Below are 17,163 nucleotides of genomic sequence, written 5' to 3' on the forward strand. Positions count from 1 at the left end.
GCCCTCGATTTCTCAGCCAGCGTTTTGAAGATCTGCTTTTCTTGAAGGACATTAGATAGTTTCTTATCCTTGATTTGTATCCATTCATCAGCCTTCGTTAAGGTGACAATCACATTGACGAGAAGCTGTTAATACCCTGGGTGTTCGGGTCGTTTATTTTTCTTGCTAGAAACGGATCTAGCTTTATGACTAGGTTTTCTGGACGTTTCATCCTTTCTTACGCTTTTACTGCAAACAGAACTGAATGAAATCCCTCATTCCTCCTTTGAACCACATAGGACCATTAACTTTGAACTCGTTAGAGCGAATACCATTTGATGCATCTCAAGCACTCTTTCTGGTGCTCCTTTTAGCAGCGTTCACCATTTCAATGGTTTCGGATAGAACTCATTCAGCATTCGAACAACATTGCTGACTCAGCCATATAAAATCACTTTTATTCACCATTGCGAAAACAGCGAGTGTTGCATCCGTGAAAACGCCGTGCTAAAATCCTTTACACTTATAGCACTGCATGCCATTTTTAGTAGGGTATCAGGAATTCGAGCGTTGGTAGTTGCCTTTTCCGAACTGCCCAGTCAACAAGGTTTTTAAATAATTTAGAAACAGACAAAATACAAAGATAAAAACTGATAATCAGAAAAAAAATGAAAAAAGTGAACTGTCAGGTTTAAAAGTGCAACACGAAAAACAATTGTACTCAAAAAGTACAGATGATAAATTACTTTCGAAAAAAGAGGGTAATCATGGCGTTACTTTTGCCAAAATAAATTTGGTTGAAATCAAAACAGTAGTTTTAATGCATAATAAATTATTAAAATGTTACCATCAACCCACAGTGGAAAAATACTTTCTGCTTTCTTAAATTGAGTGCGTTGTTTTTTATTCATAGTAATTTGTAAGCATTTTCACTCAAAAAATCAGAAATAATCTGTGAAAACGAAGGCTTTATCACTTCGGACAACTTTTAAATTCTCTGATGCAATTATTACAGTACAAGTTACTGACCTCTCACAGTTTATCAGGAAGCGCATTCTTCAAGCTCGGAGCTATAGTGTGTCACTGTAAGTTGCTTATCTGTCGATCAAATATGTTAGCGCGTATGTCCGCTTCTACCTTTCCTACTAATGGTACGCAGTGATTTTTTAAAAGTCGGTTTGCGAAAACATTGAGAAGCTGTTAATTCACACTTGTCTGACATGTTTTTTTTTGTAGATTACAGTATTTACGGTGTTGTAGCATTAAGCCTTTAAGATTAATAAGTTACTCTCAGGCTTTCAAGTCTTGTCAGACATGAATGTGATCTTAGCTTCTTTAAATGTAGTTTGGGGGGATGTAACCTGATCAGAGCACTTTTCTCTCCCTCCAACTCCTCTATATCCCTTTGCTTACCGTGGCTGTAAGCTATACAAACGGTGTTGCTATAAGCTTAACATGTTTGACCATTGTCTAATACGACATTTTGTCAACAGTAACACCTGAAAACGGGCGAATTCATCATCTGCAACCAGTCGTTCATCAAAGATATGAGGAAATGTCAAGTTAGCTGATTGCAACTACATCAACCTAATCTTTCATCACGTCATTCAATGTATGCAACCATTGATTATAGTCATACGAAGTTACTATATGGCAACATCCATTTATCTTTGTTTAACGTCAAATTTTCTCTAGTATATCGTCGCATTAGATATCGGGTTAGGTGGTCTTTGTCTAACCACACATCTCCCAACTACCGTAGACCATGGTGATTTATAATCTCATCAGTTGACTTGGGTTTTATCGAACAACCTACCCTTAACTCATTCGTTAGTTGCGCTCCACTGTATCAATTCTTGAAGACTCACGTTTTCATCTTTTATGTGCAATATTTCACAGCTGTAAGTTGTAGCAGAGTGGATTGTACTCACCTCTTTGTTTGATAGGTATCTCATTTTCACTAATGATAACTCAGGTTGTTAAAAACTAAGTGGGTTTTTCTATTCGAATCGTGGTTTTGCTAGCTATCAGTGATAGGGTTTCCAAGACAACTAAAGTGATCGGAGCACTTAACTATTGCAGTCGGCCGAAAAATGGTATCTACTTAAGTTAATTATTGAAGGTGACAAATGACTTGTAATATGTCAGCGATGTGTTGAATGTTTTCTGCAAACTAGTTGGTGATATATGTCAGTCAACCGCTTCTGTTTGTTTTAGCAGATAACTTGCCAGCATAACACTTATGCTATTAATAATAGTGATGTGAACATGTTTTCGGTTGTTTCCCAATTGTTTTAAGGTAGTATGCTCTTAATTTTTAATCGCTGTGTTGTTTTATGATAAATTTCCCGTTTTTTTCTTTCACTTTTCCATAGATGGCTATTATAATTCCGAGGACAGGGTCATATCTTACACTATTTACCCGCTCTTTGTGCAGCAATTTTCGTGGATGCTCTTCCGTCAGCAATACATATCTACCTGCTCCAAGAACTCAGATTTATTCCCATTTTGAACAAGTGTCTCAAATGTCATCAGTTATTGGCAAATTTATAACCTATTCTGAAAATGAGTTTTCCCTTTTCATAGAACCATTTCTCAAAGTCGAGTTAGTAGAAGAACTTAAAACCTTTGGTGACCTGTCACTTTTGATTCGGAAACCAACAATTAACATGATTAAGGACGTAATTAACATTCGAGATTTACAGAAAGAAAGTTTCAAAAAGGAACCTGACTCCTCTAAATCCGTCGCACTAGCTAAATACTGTGTTCCACGCTTTGTACTTTATGGCCAACCGGGGACTGGTGTTTCAGTCATTTTGGGACAAATTATGTGTTTCGCCGGTAGAGAAAAATGGCTTATATTTCCGTTCACGAGTTGTGAAAATTTTCTGGAACCATCAAATGACATTGCTCCTAGCAATGAGTATCACTATAACCAACATCGTGAGAATTTTGCGGGTGATGCTTTTGACTTCCCAGCTCGTTCTGCTGAATGGCTTAAAGTCTTTTTACAACTTAACCGACCATTGTTTGAAAAGGTATCTGTCATTTTATTATTCTATCTCCCTGATTTCCTCGGTTTTCAAAGTACTATTGTTTGTGCCCTCATGTTAAAAGTGTTTTCTGAAAATTCCATGGCAGTATTAGGATCTTGATACCATGAGTTTTTGGTTCATCAATCATTGGTGACAAATTAACATAGATGCACCTAAGATTTGCGGAAAGTCTCCAGTACGGGACAAACAGAACTACTGATTTCGGTTTTTAAAGGCGAGTGGCTGCTCTGTAACAATGATTTATGATCGTCCATTTTTGTAGGTATTTTACCAAAATCTTGAGTGCTGTTAGAGATGAAAGCGGTTTTCACTTCCTGGTTGATCATACCATGGAAGGGTTCTTCTAGTGGTACCTGAGAAGGAAATTGGTTTAGAGGTGGTCCTAGTGACCTGAGAGCGTGACCGTAGTGCCCAAGGGACAACTACTTAAGGTCGGTCACACTACCTTTTTACGGGTAGTTTTCGTGTTAGCTCCGTACTTGTCGAGACCTACCTCCGGAGACGGATATCCGTGGGATAAGGCGAGTTGTGCATTTTTAGGTCCTAAAGAAAGCATCTTACTACCGTCACATCTCTGCACAGCCAGCGGCACGACTTCACCCTCGGACCTTGGGTTTGCTGCTTTTAATTTTACTGCTCTTCAACCGACCTCTCTGGCATGGTAGGACCTTGAGGAACGATTGTTCCAGCCAGTATAGCACGACTTGTTCATCACGATAGGCAAGCCTGACCACCACGTCAAGGTAACCAAAATGGCTGAATATATTACTGTACTATTAATTTTACTTACTTTGAGATTATTTCTCGTACACTGTGTTTCATAACCAGCGTGTGATTACATTTATTTACTATGACTTGTTTTCGCGTACATCCGTGTTTATCCAAAATAGACTCGTTTGTACTGATTTTTTCCCACGAAAACATATCTAAATCACATCCCTCGTCGTAAATAGTTAGTATCACAGGATGTGATAAATACTTATAAAAAGTGGTCTGAATAACCCATCATAATCGAACTTGTAAGTTGATGTGTTCCTATGATTTCAAACCGTATATGGTGATAAACACAAAAATATAGTCCAACATACACAAGTCTATTTCTCTACAAGTTTCACATTACATGAATGCAACTCAGTAACTAATTAAATAGTTGTTTTGGTATGAGGGCGAGTAATATTACCTGAGTGTCAGGACGAAAAGAGGATCTGAATTTACAATCCGGTGATTGAAAATCAAGAAATAGCTATTAATTTACCACTTGACACGTTTGTTAATTGATAGTACTGTGTATCCACTTAGACCTAGCTTATCGAAGCAAGGTTAGAATACATAGTTTGTTAACTAGAAGTGCTCAAACCAATGTACTACAATTCTATCACTGTAATAAATAATTCAGTTATTTTCAACTTATTTTTCCTGTTTTCGAAACCATAAAACCTGTTATTGTCAATAAAGTGTTTACTAGTACATTCATATGACTAATATGATATTTGGTAGGTAACTTGCGGAGGCAGGTGGGGAATATTTCTAATTTCAAACCACTATCTGCTTCGATTGCGATGTTTTCTGCAATGAATATAAAGTAAGGGAATTTAAACAAAAAACCAAAATAAAATACTAGTGGTTGAAGTTAACGACTACTGCTTTAAACTGTAGTTATGACACTTGAATATTGAGCTCAATAATTACTGGGAGCCCATAGTCGGAGATCTCAAACAGAATGAACTAAAATCGACCTCATAAGCCTATTAATCTTCCGTCTTGCAACACTTTTGGATCATTTTATTAATTATTTTCCCTATTTCCTCATGACTTTCAAGTTTTGGTGACTTTAGTCTTTCCGTTAACTTTTACTCTGGAATATTTAGGTATCTAGAACTGTATATTCGACTCGTTTATTATCTCCTCGGGTTTCGCTTTCAACCTCTCATCTGCTCTCAGTCCATACGTTTAGAACAATGGGTGGAACATTTTCGAAAACAGTTCAGTTGGCCTTCAGCTACTCTACAATCACCCTCCATCCCAAGACAGTGTGAATGGAACATTGAAGTAGGTCCCCCAATTCTAGCAGAAGTCCAGAAGGCTATAGTTAATCTGAAACGAGGAAGAGCAACTGGTAGTGATGGATTGGCTCCAGATGTCTTGAAGTATGGTGGTCAAATTTTAGCGATCAGGTTGACTAATGTTTTAGCTCAAATCTGGGAATTGAATGTAATCCCATCTGAGTGGTCACAATCACTGATCGTCCCAATATATAAGAGAGGGTTAAAATCATCCTGTGACAACCATAGAGGGATTAGTTTAACTAATATAGTATCTAAAATACTAGCCTCGATCATTATCAGACGCCTAACTAAGACTCGTGAACTGCGAACACGAGGGAATCAAGCTGGCTTCAGACGTGGTCGTGGCTGCATCGACCACATATTCACCATTCGTCAGTTTCTAGAACACAGGCATACTTATCGGCAGTATCTGTCATTGAAAGGCGTACCTCAGAAGTACATAAACCTTGTGAAGGCTCTTTACTCGAACACTGCTAGTCAAGTGAGAGCTTATGGCGAACTGTCATCTGCTTTTGTAACCTCAAGTGTGTCCGTCAAGGCTATCCACTTTCTCCATTTTTATTTAACTTCATCATAGACCTACTGATGGAAATAACACTCTCGTCGACTGAATTCTCGGGTATTGATCTCCTTCCAGGAGGTCCACTTATCGACTTAGAATACGCAGATGATATAGTCCTGTTTGGTGAAGGCGCTGATAGAATGCAGAGTCTTTTGTAGCACTAAGCAACAATGCCAGGATGTTTGGAATGCGCTTCTCTCCCTCTAAATGCAAGTTGTCGCTTCAGGACTGGTCTGCGTCAACACCTGAACTAAGGATAAGGAGTGAAGTAATCGAACGCGCTGACAACTTCACTTATGTTGGAAGTCTGATCAGCCCTAATGTCGTTTGGCTTTTGCCAACTTACGTCACCTATGACGAAAGCGAGATATCTGTCTATCAATTAAGTAATGGACTAGTATACTGCTCAGCAGTTCATTATGTTCTACCTTACGGCTGCGAAACGTGGCCATTAAGAGTAGAAGATACTCGTAAGCCACTAGTATCTGACCATAGATGCCTTAGAAATATTGCTCGTATCTGCTGGTTTCACCGGGTAAGTAATAGTGAGGTTAGACGCAGGGTATTAGGGAACGATGGTAAATCAGTTGATGAGGTTGTGAATCTTCATCGACTGAGATGGTTGGGCCACGTGGTACGTATACCTGAACATCGATTACCACGAAGTGCAATCCTAACCGGCGTTGGGGATGGTTGGAATAAAGTTAGGGGCGGCCAAACTGAAACGTGGCATCAGTCAGTGAAGTTACTAACTTCCGGTCTGAGGCATGTTGGTAGATGCAGACTAGTTGGTTGGGGTCCGCGTGACTATCGTAACCAATGGTTGGAGACTCTTGGTGACATGGCTCAGAATCGATCACAATGGCGTAGGTGTATACACTCTCTATCTTCCCTTAAACTATGAGATTAAAATTGCTTCATATCTTTCTTTCTATGAACTAATTCTTTCTTCCTGTACTATATCCTTATTGCAATCTTTCTTTTATATATTACCACCTCTGAATTAACTACTTTTACGAATGCGGTGTCCATCTTGTTGTGTTAATGAGGTATGGCAACTTGGACCGATGCATAAATGTGCCTGGTCCTACGTTGTAGCTGACTGACTGACTGACACTTTTTACTCAATCTTATTCTCAAACCATATTTGATATGTTTGGTTTTCTTTACTATTGTAAATATTACCATTACTTTCATTTGTTTGCTTTACATTTTGTTAATTTCCTTTCTTCTTGCTTATGTGTTATGTCAGTTTGAACCAGTGAGCATTTATGTCAGGTCAAATGTGATAGAATGCCCCAATTTTATGACATTTTAACCAATAAAGACAAGTAATTTACGTCTTGATACCTTAAGAACCAAGTTTTGTTTAAATTACATTGAAATACAATTTCATATAATTTTTCCATCTTTTGATCACCTACTTAAAAACCTGTTCTTGATAAGTTCATTGTTTCAAGTGACCAATAACTACTCATGCTGTGAAGTTCGTCTACCAACATGGCCTTAATATTAAGCTATATACTAATTATCAGTCTTGGTGTACGTAACAATAAAGGTTATTAAACCTTTTGTACTTCATTACATTAAACTCAGCTTCATTTTATCTAAACTGCGATTAGAATAAAATCATACAAAGGATCCATGCAATTAAATTTTAGAACAAACTTAGCTAGCAAGTCATAAAACCTCACGATTAAAGTGAAACCATGGCAAATTTAGAACTTAGACGATTAGTTCAGAGTATTAAATACCAAACTGACGATCCATTCACATCACTAGTTCGATTCTAGCAGGTTTGCGTTTTCGCCACTTATCACTCATATAATACATATCAAAATTTGTTACTTAGTCATGTTCATCGAGTGATATTAGTTGACATCAGTACTACATATTTCGTGGCCTGGTTTTAATTTCGCACCAGTTTGAATTTGTCGTGAACCTTTAATAATCATATTTTTAGCTAAAAATACGTTTCAATTCTTCAAATAGTCCTACAGATAAACCTCTAAAGAATATTCACATAATTTTTTCAATGATTATCACTGTCAAAAGTTATCTTTTTCATTTAGTTAAAACCAGTTGTATCTCGACAAGTAGAATGGACCAAAAAAGACATAATGCCCGAAGGAACATCCTGGGTAGATTTAATAAATTTTGGCATCGCCAGGACCAAATACGCAACGGATTGTATTGGAATTTTATTAAGAGAGGTAGTTTATTTAGTTGTTTTTCTCTACATAATTAACATTAAACCATGGAAGTAGAACATATATTGTAACTATCTAATAGATTTCCATAGATGGTTGAAAATGACACTTCAAATAAACCATATAGTATAGGTACAGTTTCGAAACAGACTAAATGAAAAGGTTCTCAACAGTGCGATTGCTCGACAGTGGACATGGTGTTGTTTAGAAATTTTTCAAAATAATCAATAAGAGAAGGGATTCAAATTCGTGACTGTTTACCGAAGCTGTTGTAATAAAAAGATATACGTCGAAAATGTGCATCCAAAAAATATATCCTGTTTTGCCCCGGTGACCTCGTTTTCATGAGATTATAACGCAAGATTTTTCCATAACTTTGATGTTAATTTATTATATCTTAATTCTTACTTCAGTGGTTTACTCAACTAGTCTGTATCTTTTTTAATTAAGTATTACATAATCTATCCTCGATTTCGAGAAAATTCCGTCCCCACAATTTTTTGAATATTCATATGTTTAACCCATAATTAAGCCAACGTGCGAGTGATGTTAATTCTTCCATATTACTGTCTCATACTATTATTCTACCTCGACATGTTGACTCAATTTATTCAAGACGTTCGCGACATAAATTATGTACTCTTCTTTCGGTTTAATGATTAACATTATAGTTCTAGCTTGTAGGCAGCTGAGTAAAAAAATATTTATGTCATTCTGCTACGATATTTGTCCTTTCTTTATTCAAATTATGACAATATTTCATAAATTCGCTATTAGTATTTTCTCTTTTTTTACTCTGCTTCTTATCGTTTTCTCACTGCACTTGTGTAAAGTTTAGTAAATTGAACCGGTACATATTCGCATCAGGTTTTTCGTTGTTTTGGTGTAGTTAGTTTGTCAAAAAATTTAGCGGTTATGTGTAAATCTTGTTTTTTTCGAACTCAAGCCATTTTCAAAGAGTTTGTTTGCTACAAACCACCCAGTAAGACGTCTTTTCCTAGGTGTTATAAATCACTTCATAATTTGTGGTTGGTTGTTAATGCCTTCAACATTGAGTTTTGGCAAACTTTACAAATTTACATTCTTGTCCTCATAAACCTGACACTAAATGCAAGTGACTCAAAATATTCTTGAACCATATCATTACGCTCTTTTTATGTCACATGAACTTATTTTGAGGTTTTACTGGTACAATTATCTTAGTAAACATCCGGACCATATATTTTTAGATGCGTCTACTATCATCTACTCCTGATGGCCCTCCTTGTTTATTGGTCATCGATGGTGTAAATTTCCTGTGGTGTCGCGGTACTTTATTAAAGGATAAAACTCTTTCGGTTAATGTTACTACTGATCGGTTGGCAATTGTACATCATTTGAAACGTGCACTGAGGGGAGACTGGCGTCATGGTGTCATAGTTACCTCTACAAATATTCGGGCGGCTTGGCCTACAGATAGGGAACAATATACTCCTGGGTAAGTAAATAAGCGTAGATTACTTTTTGTCTAGCTGTGATCTCTGATTTTATCCTTGTATGATTTATATTTGGAGGATTACTCATATAATTTTTTCAGTTAAGTTTCCTAGAATATTATCACCGTAAAAATCGTTTTCAAGTCTCAATAAAAATTTTTTCCCTGAAATGCACAATGACCAACTTTATTTCTGTATTATTACTACCAATTAATTTACAAAATACAGACTCATCCACTTGGCTATGAACCGTATTCTAATCGTGAGGGTTAGTGATATTGTGGTGTGCGTTGCTAATGTCGACAGATATAAGTAGTGTGTATCATGAATCGAAAGTGAAATGCCTGGCGGCAGAGGCTTAAGAAGATCGAAGAAAAGAGAACGAGAAGATAGGATGATTGGTGCGGCAACGAAAGAACATTCAAGTGTTAGACGATTGGTTGACATTTTGCAAATGAAGTATTTACTATATGGTTCTCAGATTTTACTAAGACGTTCTGTAATTTTGTACTCAAATACATTCAATTGTCCCCAATTGTGTTCTCGTTCACTACAATACTACCGAGCTATCCAAAAAGAAGTAGGTGTAGTGGAGTTCGAACCTCCAACAAAGTATTTAAAAGTCGAACCAGTGAACTGCCTCTTCAGTAGGTCAATTCAGTTAGCCGGTATTAGAATAGAAACTATAAAGTAGTAACCTCAAGTCTCAATATATAATAAATTGAATTGGTTTATAACTAAACTTGATCTACTGCCTAGGAAAATTCACAGTGGAATATATGTTTGATAATACCATTTACACTGCTTCACACGACTGACAGCAACGTCACATCTTTCAGTGTATGAAGATACGAACATAGAGAGGCAATGATTTCCTGTTTACCCATTTCTTTGTTTGAATTTCTAATCATTTTGATAATACCAAGTATATAAGAGTTTGTTCCTCTACATTTGTAACTATTTGGGGTGTTAGTTATACGAATGAATGATTACTAATTCCTAGTAAGTCTTGCCTTGTTTTAGTGACCATTGTACTAGCAGTTATCTTTATTTTAATTAAAATATGCAAGTGAAACCGAATCTTTTCGTATCTGTTAGACACTTTTTGAACCATAAACTTTTTTAGCGACTTCATTTATTTTCTACAATCTTACATTAATGACCAGTTTTTACACCCAGTTGATAATACATTAAAATCAAATATTATAGTTTCTGATGTCTTCACGAGAACAGACTTCAGATGTGTTTTTCGTGATATATTTTCGTTATATCCGATGAGAATAATGAATAATAACTTTTCGGATCCGTTTATAGACTAATACTATACGTATATTCTTATTGTATAATCGATAAAGAACTAAACTATTCATATTCGTGTTCCTCTTATCATAAGCTTTATTTTGACCTATGAACTACTATTATACAATTTACCATTCTTGAGTTATGCCCAGTCTATCAATTACTATCTCCCTTATTCACGGCCACATTTGGCTAAATCTTGTACAAATGTTGTTTCCTATTTTATGGTACGATGTGATCTATTTGGTTCGTATGTAAACCCAGTTTGTTTGAAATACAAGATTCATATCGCAGAGGCTGAGATTGGTGTTTAAATGTTTATCATACACATATACGGTTGATTGACGAGATATAGAAAGCATTGATTCAGTACTACTGCACATTAGACCGAGAACTTATCTTTTATTAGGCCTTAACAAGACCTGTGTTTATTTAAGTCAAATATTACTTGGTGAATTATTTTGTCCATCACAGTATTATTTAGTTAGAAAGTTGTTGATGAAAAACGTGTCAATCTTAACCAGACAAATTTTTTTGATCAGCATTTGGGATAATTATTAATCACCTGTTTTATTTCAAATGTAAATCGGTTGAAATTGTATTACTTTAAAACACTACAATAAGAAAATAACAATAGAAGTAATTAAGTATTATTGTAGTAAATTAAGGAGAAAATGAAATGGATACCAAATAGGCGTAAAAAATATGTTTAGAATTTATAAAGGCATTGATTAGATTAATCTGAATCAATGCTTGGAGTTTTAAATTATATCCGTTATTATTATCATCATATCCGATTTTCGTTGTTAAGTGATCTGAGGTAGCAGTCTACACTTGGACTCGTTATTGGAGCCCAGACATGAAAAACTAAAATTTAAACAGATAGTTGGAATATTGACTGGAAATGAAACATGAACTAAACATTGAATAGAAAATGTCGCTTGATCGATTTTAGGTTATTATCTTTAATATATAAGTTGTATCAATAACAAATCTAGCTAGACGCATCATAGGGATTCATAGAAATTTTGGTTCATAAACTTGCAAATACTTAATATATTTGTAATATCCCAATGAGTAGAAAGATTAGGTTTTCTGACGTTTCATGACTTAGTGTAAGCCGCTTCTTCAGAGAATAAATAACCAAATTAAAATTAATCCAAGTTTAAATAGTACAACGGAACAACAATAATATTATGTAATCAATCAAAATACAGGTCTGAACAAATCAATGTCATGTCATTTCGGTCAAGGTTAAACTTCTGAGGAGTCCCAAAATAGGACGAAACGGCCGTCCAGTGCTTCCAGGTTTTCCATTGTGGTCTAGCTTCAACTGACTCATGATCTTAACCATTGAAATAATTATCAAATCATAGGAAGTATTGTGTTAGAATGAAGATTTATATTACCAAATACCAATGTATTTTATCATAATTATAAATTACTTATCCTATAAAAAATAACTCTCGAGAATAATTATGAAGGTCACAAAACAGCCAATGTGTTAGGGTTTGTACCCATCATACAAAAAATTCGACCGTATTACTAGCTCAACAAGAAACGTCCTCTTCAGCTACAATTCGTTATCATCTCAATGCATATACAGATTGAAGCAATACTAACAACATGGCCAAACTAGTACTGTACAGCAAGTAAATTGTCAGTTAGTTTGCATGATTCTCAAGAACTCACATATGATAAAACCATGAGTGAAATTTGTCAGTTTATTTCACTCATTGAATTCCTCAGCATTCAAATACTGATGTCTTTTATTCAACCCCGGATTCTATTACAAACCTGAAAATATTGAAAGAAGTTGGACTTAGTGGTTTATTTCCTAACTTTTTAGGAATAGTGGCTTCGAATTACTAGTTTAATAAGTGGAATTACTTAATTGAGTAAGAAAATAAAGACTCCATCTACAAACAGCTCGGTTCTTAGTCACTTTAATGTATCAAGAAGGTTAGGAGAATCAATCTTAATATTATAGTTCTAAGTTTGATAGTAATTCACTGCTGAACTAGAATTCAAAAATAACAAACACTTAATAATCACTAGTTCTTGAGATGTTCGAATAAATGTGTTTCAGTCATTCCTTCATCTCTCACGTTTTGAAACACATATACTTGGCCGATATAGAATAGACAACCTTTAGGTTTGAATACAAAATTATATGGGAAATTATCTTTAAAAGCAATTCATTTAAATTTATATTTGTATAGAGAGTTGTGAATAGTTGATAACTGGAGTGATACCAATAAAGCGGATTTTACGAAGTGTTGTATGTTAACATTCTTTTTCCATTTTGTTATTAGCATACTCGTATAGGCTGCTCTGTTTACCTCCGACGTTTAGCTATATTCACTGTGATATAACCCACCCTTGTTAAACACTGGGACACATTAAAGTACAACAGTAAGATTTCGTATAGCTAAGATAAAAATACTTTTCAATTGTTCATGATTTTCTAACTATTGTCTTGTCAGCTTTTGCTTGTCAATATTTTAAAAAGAATGAGGAATGATACATAAGTTCAGAGATCTCCTCTGTTTGTTCTTTGTGTTGATATAAAATGGGGTCATTTTAAAACTACTAACAATTATAAGAAGACAGAAGCACTTTTTATTGAATTATTAATGCAATTAGATAAGATATTGAGAATAAAGATAGTACGTTGGTATTTTTACTTTAATTTTTCATGTGTCAATTATACGCAGAACTATTAAGAGTATTATAGTAATATGCCTTACAAAATATCCTAATGATGTTTTTTATCTTTTTCTTAAATAAAATAATATCCAGTTATCTATTGGGGAAATCCGGTTTCGAATATATGGATCCATTCATTCCTGTTCACGTTGAAAATTACACCCCAACAGAAATTAATGCCTTATTAAGATTTTATGCAGAGAATAATTGGCTTACAAATCCCGCCGCTTTTACACCAAACGGACAAGCTGAATTAATATTTTTGTCTGATTACAATCCTCTGGAACTTAGCCGTTTAGCTGCTGAATGGTAGACTAATTGTATCCTTAGAATATTAACTGAGTTGAAAATTATTAACCTTTTGTCTGTATATTTAAAAGACTAAATAACAGTAATCTCTGTCCTCTTTTAAATTGGATATTGTAAATATCAGTGAAATAATCCTTTAAATCTTTTGTACAGTTTCAGCTTTCTGATATTTAGCAAAAAAAATAAAGTATTTTGATGCGACATATTTGTTCTCATTGTATTCGTTTATTCAGCTAAATAAAAATTGACATTAATTTTTTTTATTGACTAAATAAATTCTTTTCACATGCAGTTTAGGTAATCCAAGAAATTCTTGCGAATTTCCAGTCGGTGTTAATCTTAGTTACCTACTTTCTATGTTTTCCATGCAATTCCAGGAATGCGTGTCTCTGCTGTGTGGTTGTTAGCGTTAACCTGATTCTATTTATGTTTGCAACCTAATGCTCATTAATGACCGACCGGTCAAAAGCCTCAATATGATCCTGTAATCTTTGCAGTAAGCCAAGCGATAGTCCAAATTAAACCAAAACTTGAATCGGGTTAAAAATATCAGCCTTTCGGTCATCCAAAACAGACACTCACTTGTCTTTTTGGTAGTTTTGTTCTCTGTGCTGGATGGTTTGGTCGTGGAGCTTTCATCGTTCTTCCGAACGACATCATCAGTGTTCGAATTTCTCCATATGTGTTTCACAGCTTGTTCTGTACACCTCTATGTTGATTGGTTCTTACTAACCTTAAATTTGTCATCGTTTACTTCTTTGTTTTGCTTGTGTCTCCCATTGGTTTGATTTTCGTCCCTATATTTGTGCATAATTTTCCTGATTGGTTGATAAATTGGATCGATTTCAGTGTGTTTGTTGATTGCGGATTGACCTGAGTGCCAGGCTCCTAAAAGTTCCCTGGTGTTTCTGGAATTTCCTCTGTCTGAGACTTCCACATTTTTCCAATCAAATGAGTGTCCGCAGTTCTCCACATGTATTGATATAAGTGAGGAAGTATCATGGCGTTTGACTGCTAATTGATGTTCATGTAGGCGAAGGTGAAGGGGGCGTCCGCTTTGTCCGATGTAGTGTTTTTCGCCTTTTCTTCGTTGAAAAATGTTATAAAAGCAAGTACCCACAGGAATTCTGAGAATACAACAAAACGGCTAAACACCGCTCTCAGACTTTGATAGGCAAATATTTTAAAAAAGATAAATGCCATTTTGTTAAGCCATATTTTTTATAGTACTTTCGCTTCATGGTGAAAGGTTTTGTACAAATTTTGATCTGCTCTGCTATTATTATTACTACTATCAGCTTTATTCAATATTATATTTTTGGTACAATATAGAATTCTCAGCGCAAAGTATTTCAACAAGTTTCCGTTTTTTTCTTCTTGGTTGGTCTTGGCGATAAATATTGAGTGGTCGCCAGTTAGATGTTAGCAGTTCAGTAAATGAACATCTGAATAATGTGCATTCTTTTCGTTGTATCTTGCCAGCAACCACATTGTCTCTTATTGAGTTTTTTTGTAACTTTGACAACGAAAGGTTGTACACTTTTCAGAAACGCAGCAGAATAGGTTATGCGATTAATAAACATAATGATATATTAAAACAAACAAAAATAGATAACTTGTTGAAATATCTAGATGGCAGGAACAGGTAGCCCAGGTGCTTAAGCAAGCCGCCCTTTATACCATCTAAAACTAGCAACTAATTTTTATACTGGTAGTGACTAGAGTAAGAAATTATTATTGTATTGGGTGAATAAAGCAAATTGCTATGGTTTATTTCTAAATTCACATAAATCTGATTGTTATACGTCCATTTATCTCCTTCTAAAATGCAAATATTCTACTTATTTGAAGTTACGAAGTAACACAACATATGATAAAAAAATTGTTTCAATAGATTTCACGTTTTTAAACCTCCTGAGCTCTCTCAGATTAACCACCTATCTATCGTATGGTTTTATTATGTCTAAATCTATGCACAACCTTGAGTGATTACCAGTCGATCTAACTTGTATTGTCAGGTGAATAAACAGAAGACATCATTTTCAGTAATCAAGTGTTACTCCAACAAAAGTACGTCTTTATTGCCTTTTTAGTGGAAAGTTTAATTGTCACTTTAACAATAATATATGTGTAAATTAAAGAAAAAGTCTTAGAAAACTGTTATAGCTGAAATCAGCGCTCGCAATGAATCAAAGACGAATTGAGGATAAATCATATTGTAGAGAACGAAAATTCAGATGGGAGAAGCCAACTTATTGTTTGATGCAAAATCACACAGTGGTTTGGCAAAATATGAAAATCATACATTAAATACATCATTTGCACATTTTCCTTGCGTTGTCCTTTACACACCATTATTTCTTTAATTCTGTTGTGATCCCGATTCCCTTCCTCTTCTCTTCATTTGAATCTTTTACTGGTAGTCATTCTACTTTCAATTGCTGCTGCACACTACTTATATCTGTCAGCGTGAGTAGCACACACCACAATATCACATCAGATTAAATTTGTATACTACCAACGTATCGTAAGATGTATGGGTACATTTTAGATAACTTTATGTCATATATAATTTTACTATATGGTAATAATTCTCGCTTCTACAGCTTACACTGGCATTCATCATCTAAAATTATAACTTTTACTAAAGCATAAGACTGTTAATAACTACAGTGGTACCCAAGTCTTTGGATCTGTATCTAGATGCGTAAGTAGTCACAGGCATCTCAGACCAGAACAAAATGTCAATTCTTGGAGTCAGTCACCTTTTATAATATAAACTTATAAAGTTCTGCAAGAATGTAAATTTACCTAAATCCAGTTGCAAACTTAATTGATTGTACAATTTTTCGGAAATATTTTATGAAGTTCAGAATACTGATCTCAAATTCCAAAAAATCAAAAAAGTAGTTATTAATAAATTTAACTGTTGTTTCATAGGTCGATGGAAGTTTTAACTAGTGTTAGGTATTCAGGAGTAGTTTACATTCCATGATCACTGGAGGTATTTAAAGGTATGGTGGGATTTCACTTTATGCATTCACTCTCGCTGTAGTACGTAGGTCTGTTTAACTGCCTTCTGGTAGGCGCAAAATCTGTTGTGTGAATCTCAGGACAGTCAATTTCGTCATCCGTGATTCGAGAGTGAACTAGTGTTTTGACCCCGTGTTTGTGATGGGCAGTTATTGTAATACATTGGTCTTTCCGGGATTTTAGATCGACTATTTATCCCTCTGACTAACCGCAACTAAAGCCTTAATGATATTTTAAAAGATTCAGCATTTATTAAACTGTACTGTAAGTGTTATTATCGAAATGTGTGTCTCTTGTCTTTTAGTTACCTTTATTATTGTGAGTTATCTACGAATTTTCAGAAGAATAGTTATTAAAATGCATGACAATATTGTTGGACACTAATCGCATTAAAGTGCTCGGTAACTTCAGTCATCCGTGTACAAAGGATATGCTCCTGACGAAATTATATGTGTAAACTTCATG

At 34.9% G+C, this 17,163-nt stretch overlaps 1 protein-coding gene across 2 annotated transcripts; it reads left to right on the forward strand.

The window, feature by feature from the left end:
- Positions 1 to 870: 870 nt before the first annotated feature.
- ALDH9A1_1 (4-trimethylaminobutyraldehyde dehydrogenase) lies at positions 871 to 15,070 on the forward strand (the record flags this gene model as incomplete). Of its 2 annotated transcripts, XM_035730785.2 has the most annotated exons (5): positions 871 to 1,064; positions 2,355 to 3,017; positions 7,736 to 7,876; positions 9,103 to 9,350; positions 13,450 to 15,070. In XM_035730785.2, the coding sequence occupies 4 exons, from the start codon at positions 2,355 to 2,357 to the stop codon at positions 13,667 to 13,669; spliced, it is 1,272 nt and encodes a 423-aa protein (XP_035586330.1). In that variant the 3' UTR covers positions 13,670 to 15,070. The 2 variants fall into 2 exon arrangements, with proteins under 2 accessions (XP_035586330.1, XP_051074113.1); XM_051218268.1 differs by lacking the exon at positions 871 to 1,064 and having other exon boundaries at positions 2,355 to 7,876; positions 9,577 to 15,070.
- Positions 15,071 to 17,163: the final 2,093 nt, after the last annotated feature.

Source organism: Schistosoma haematobium, chromosome 1 (genome assembly GCF_000699445.3).
Source record: "Schistosoma haematobium chromosome 1, whole genome shotgun sequence".
Lineage (NCBI taxonomy): Eukaryota > Metazoa > Platyhelminthes > Trematoda > Strigeidida > Schistosomatidae > Schistosoma > Schistosoma haematobium.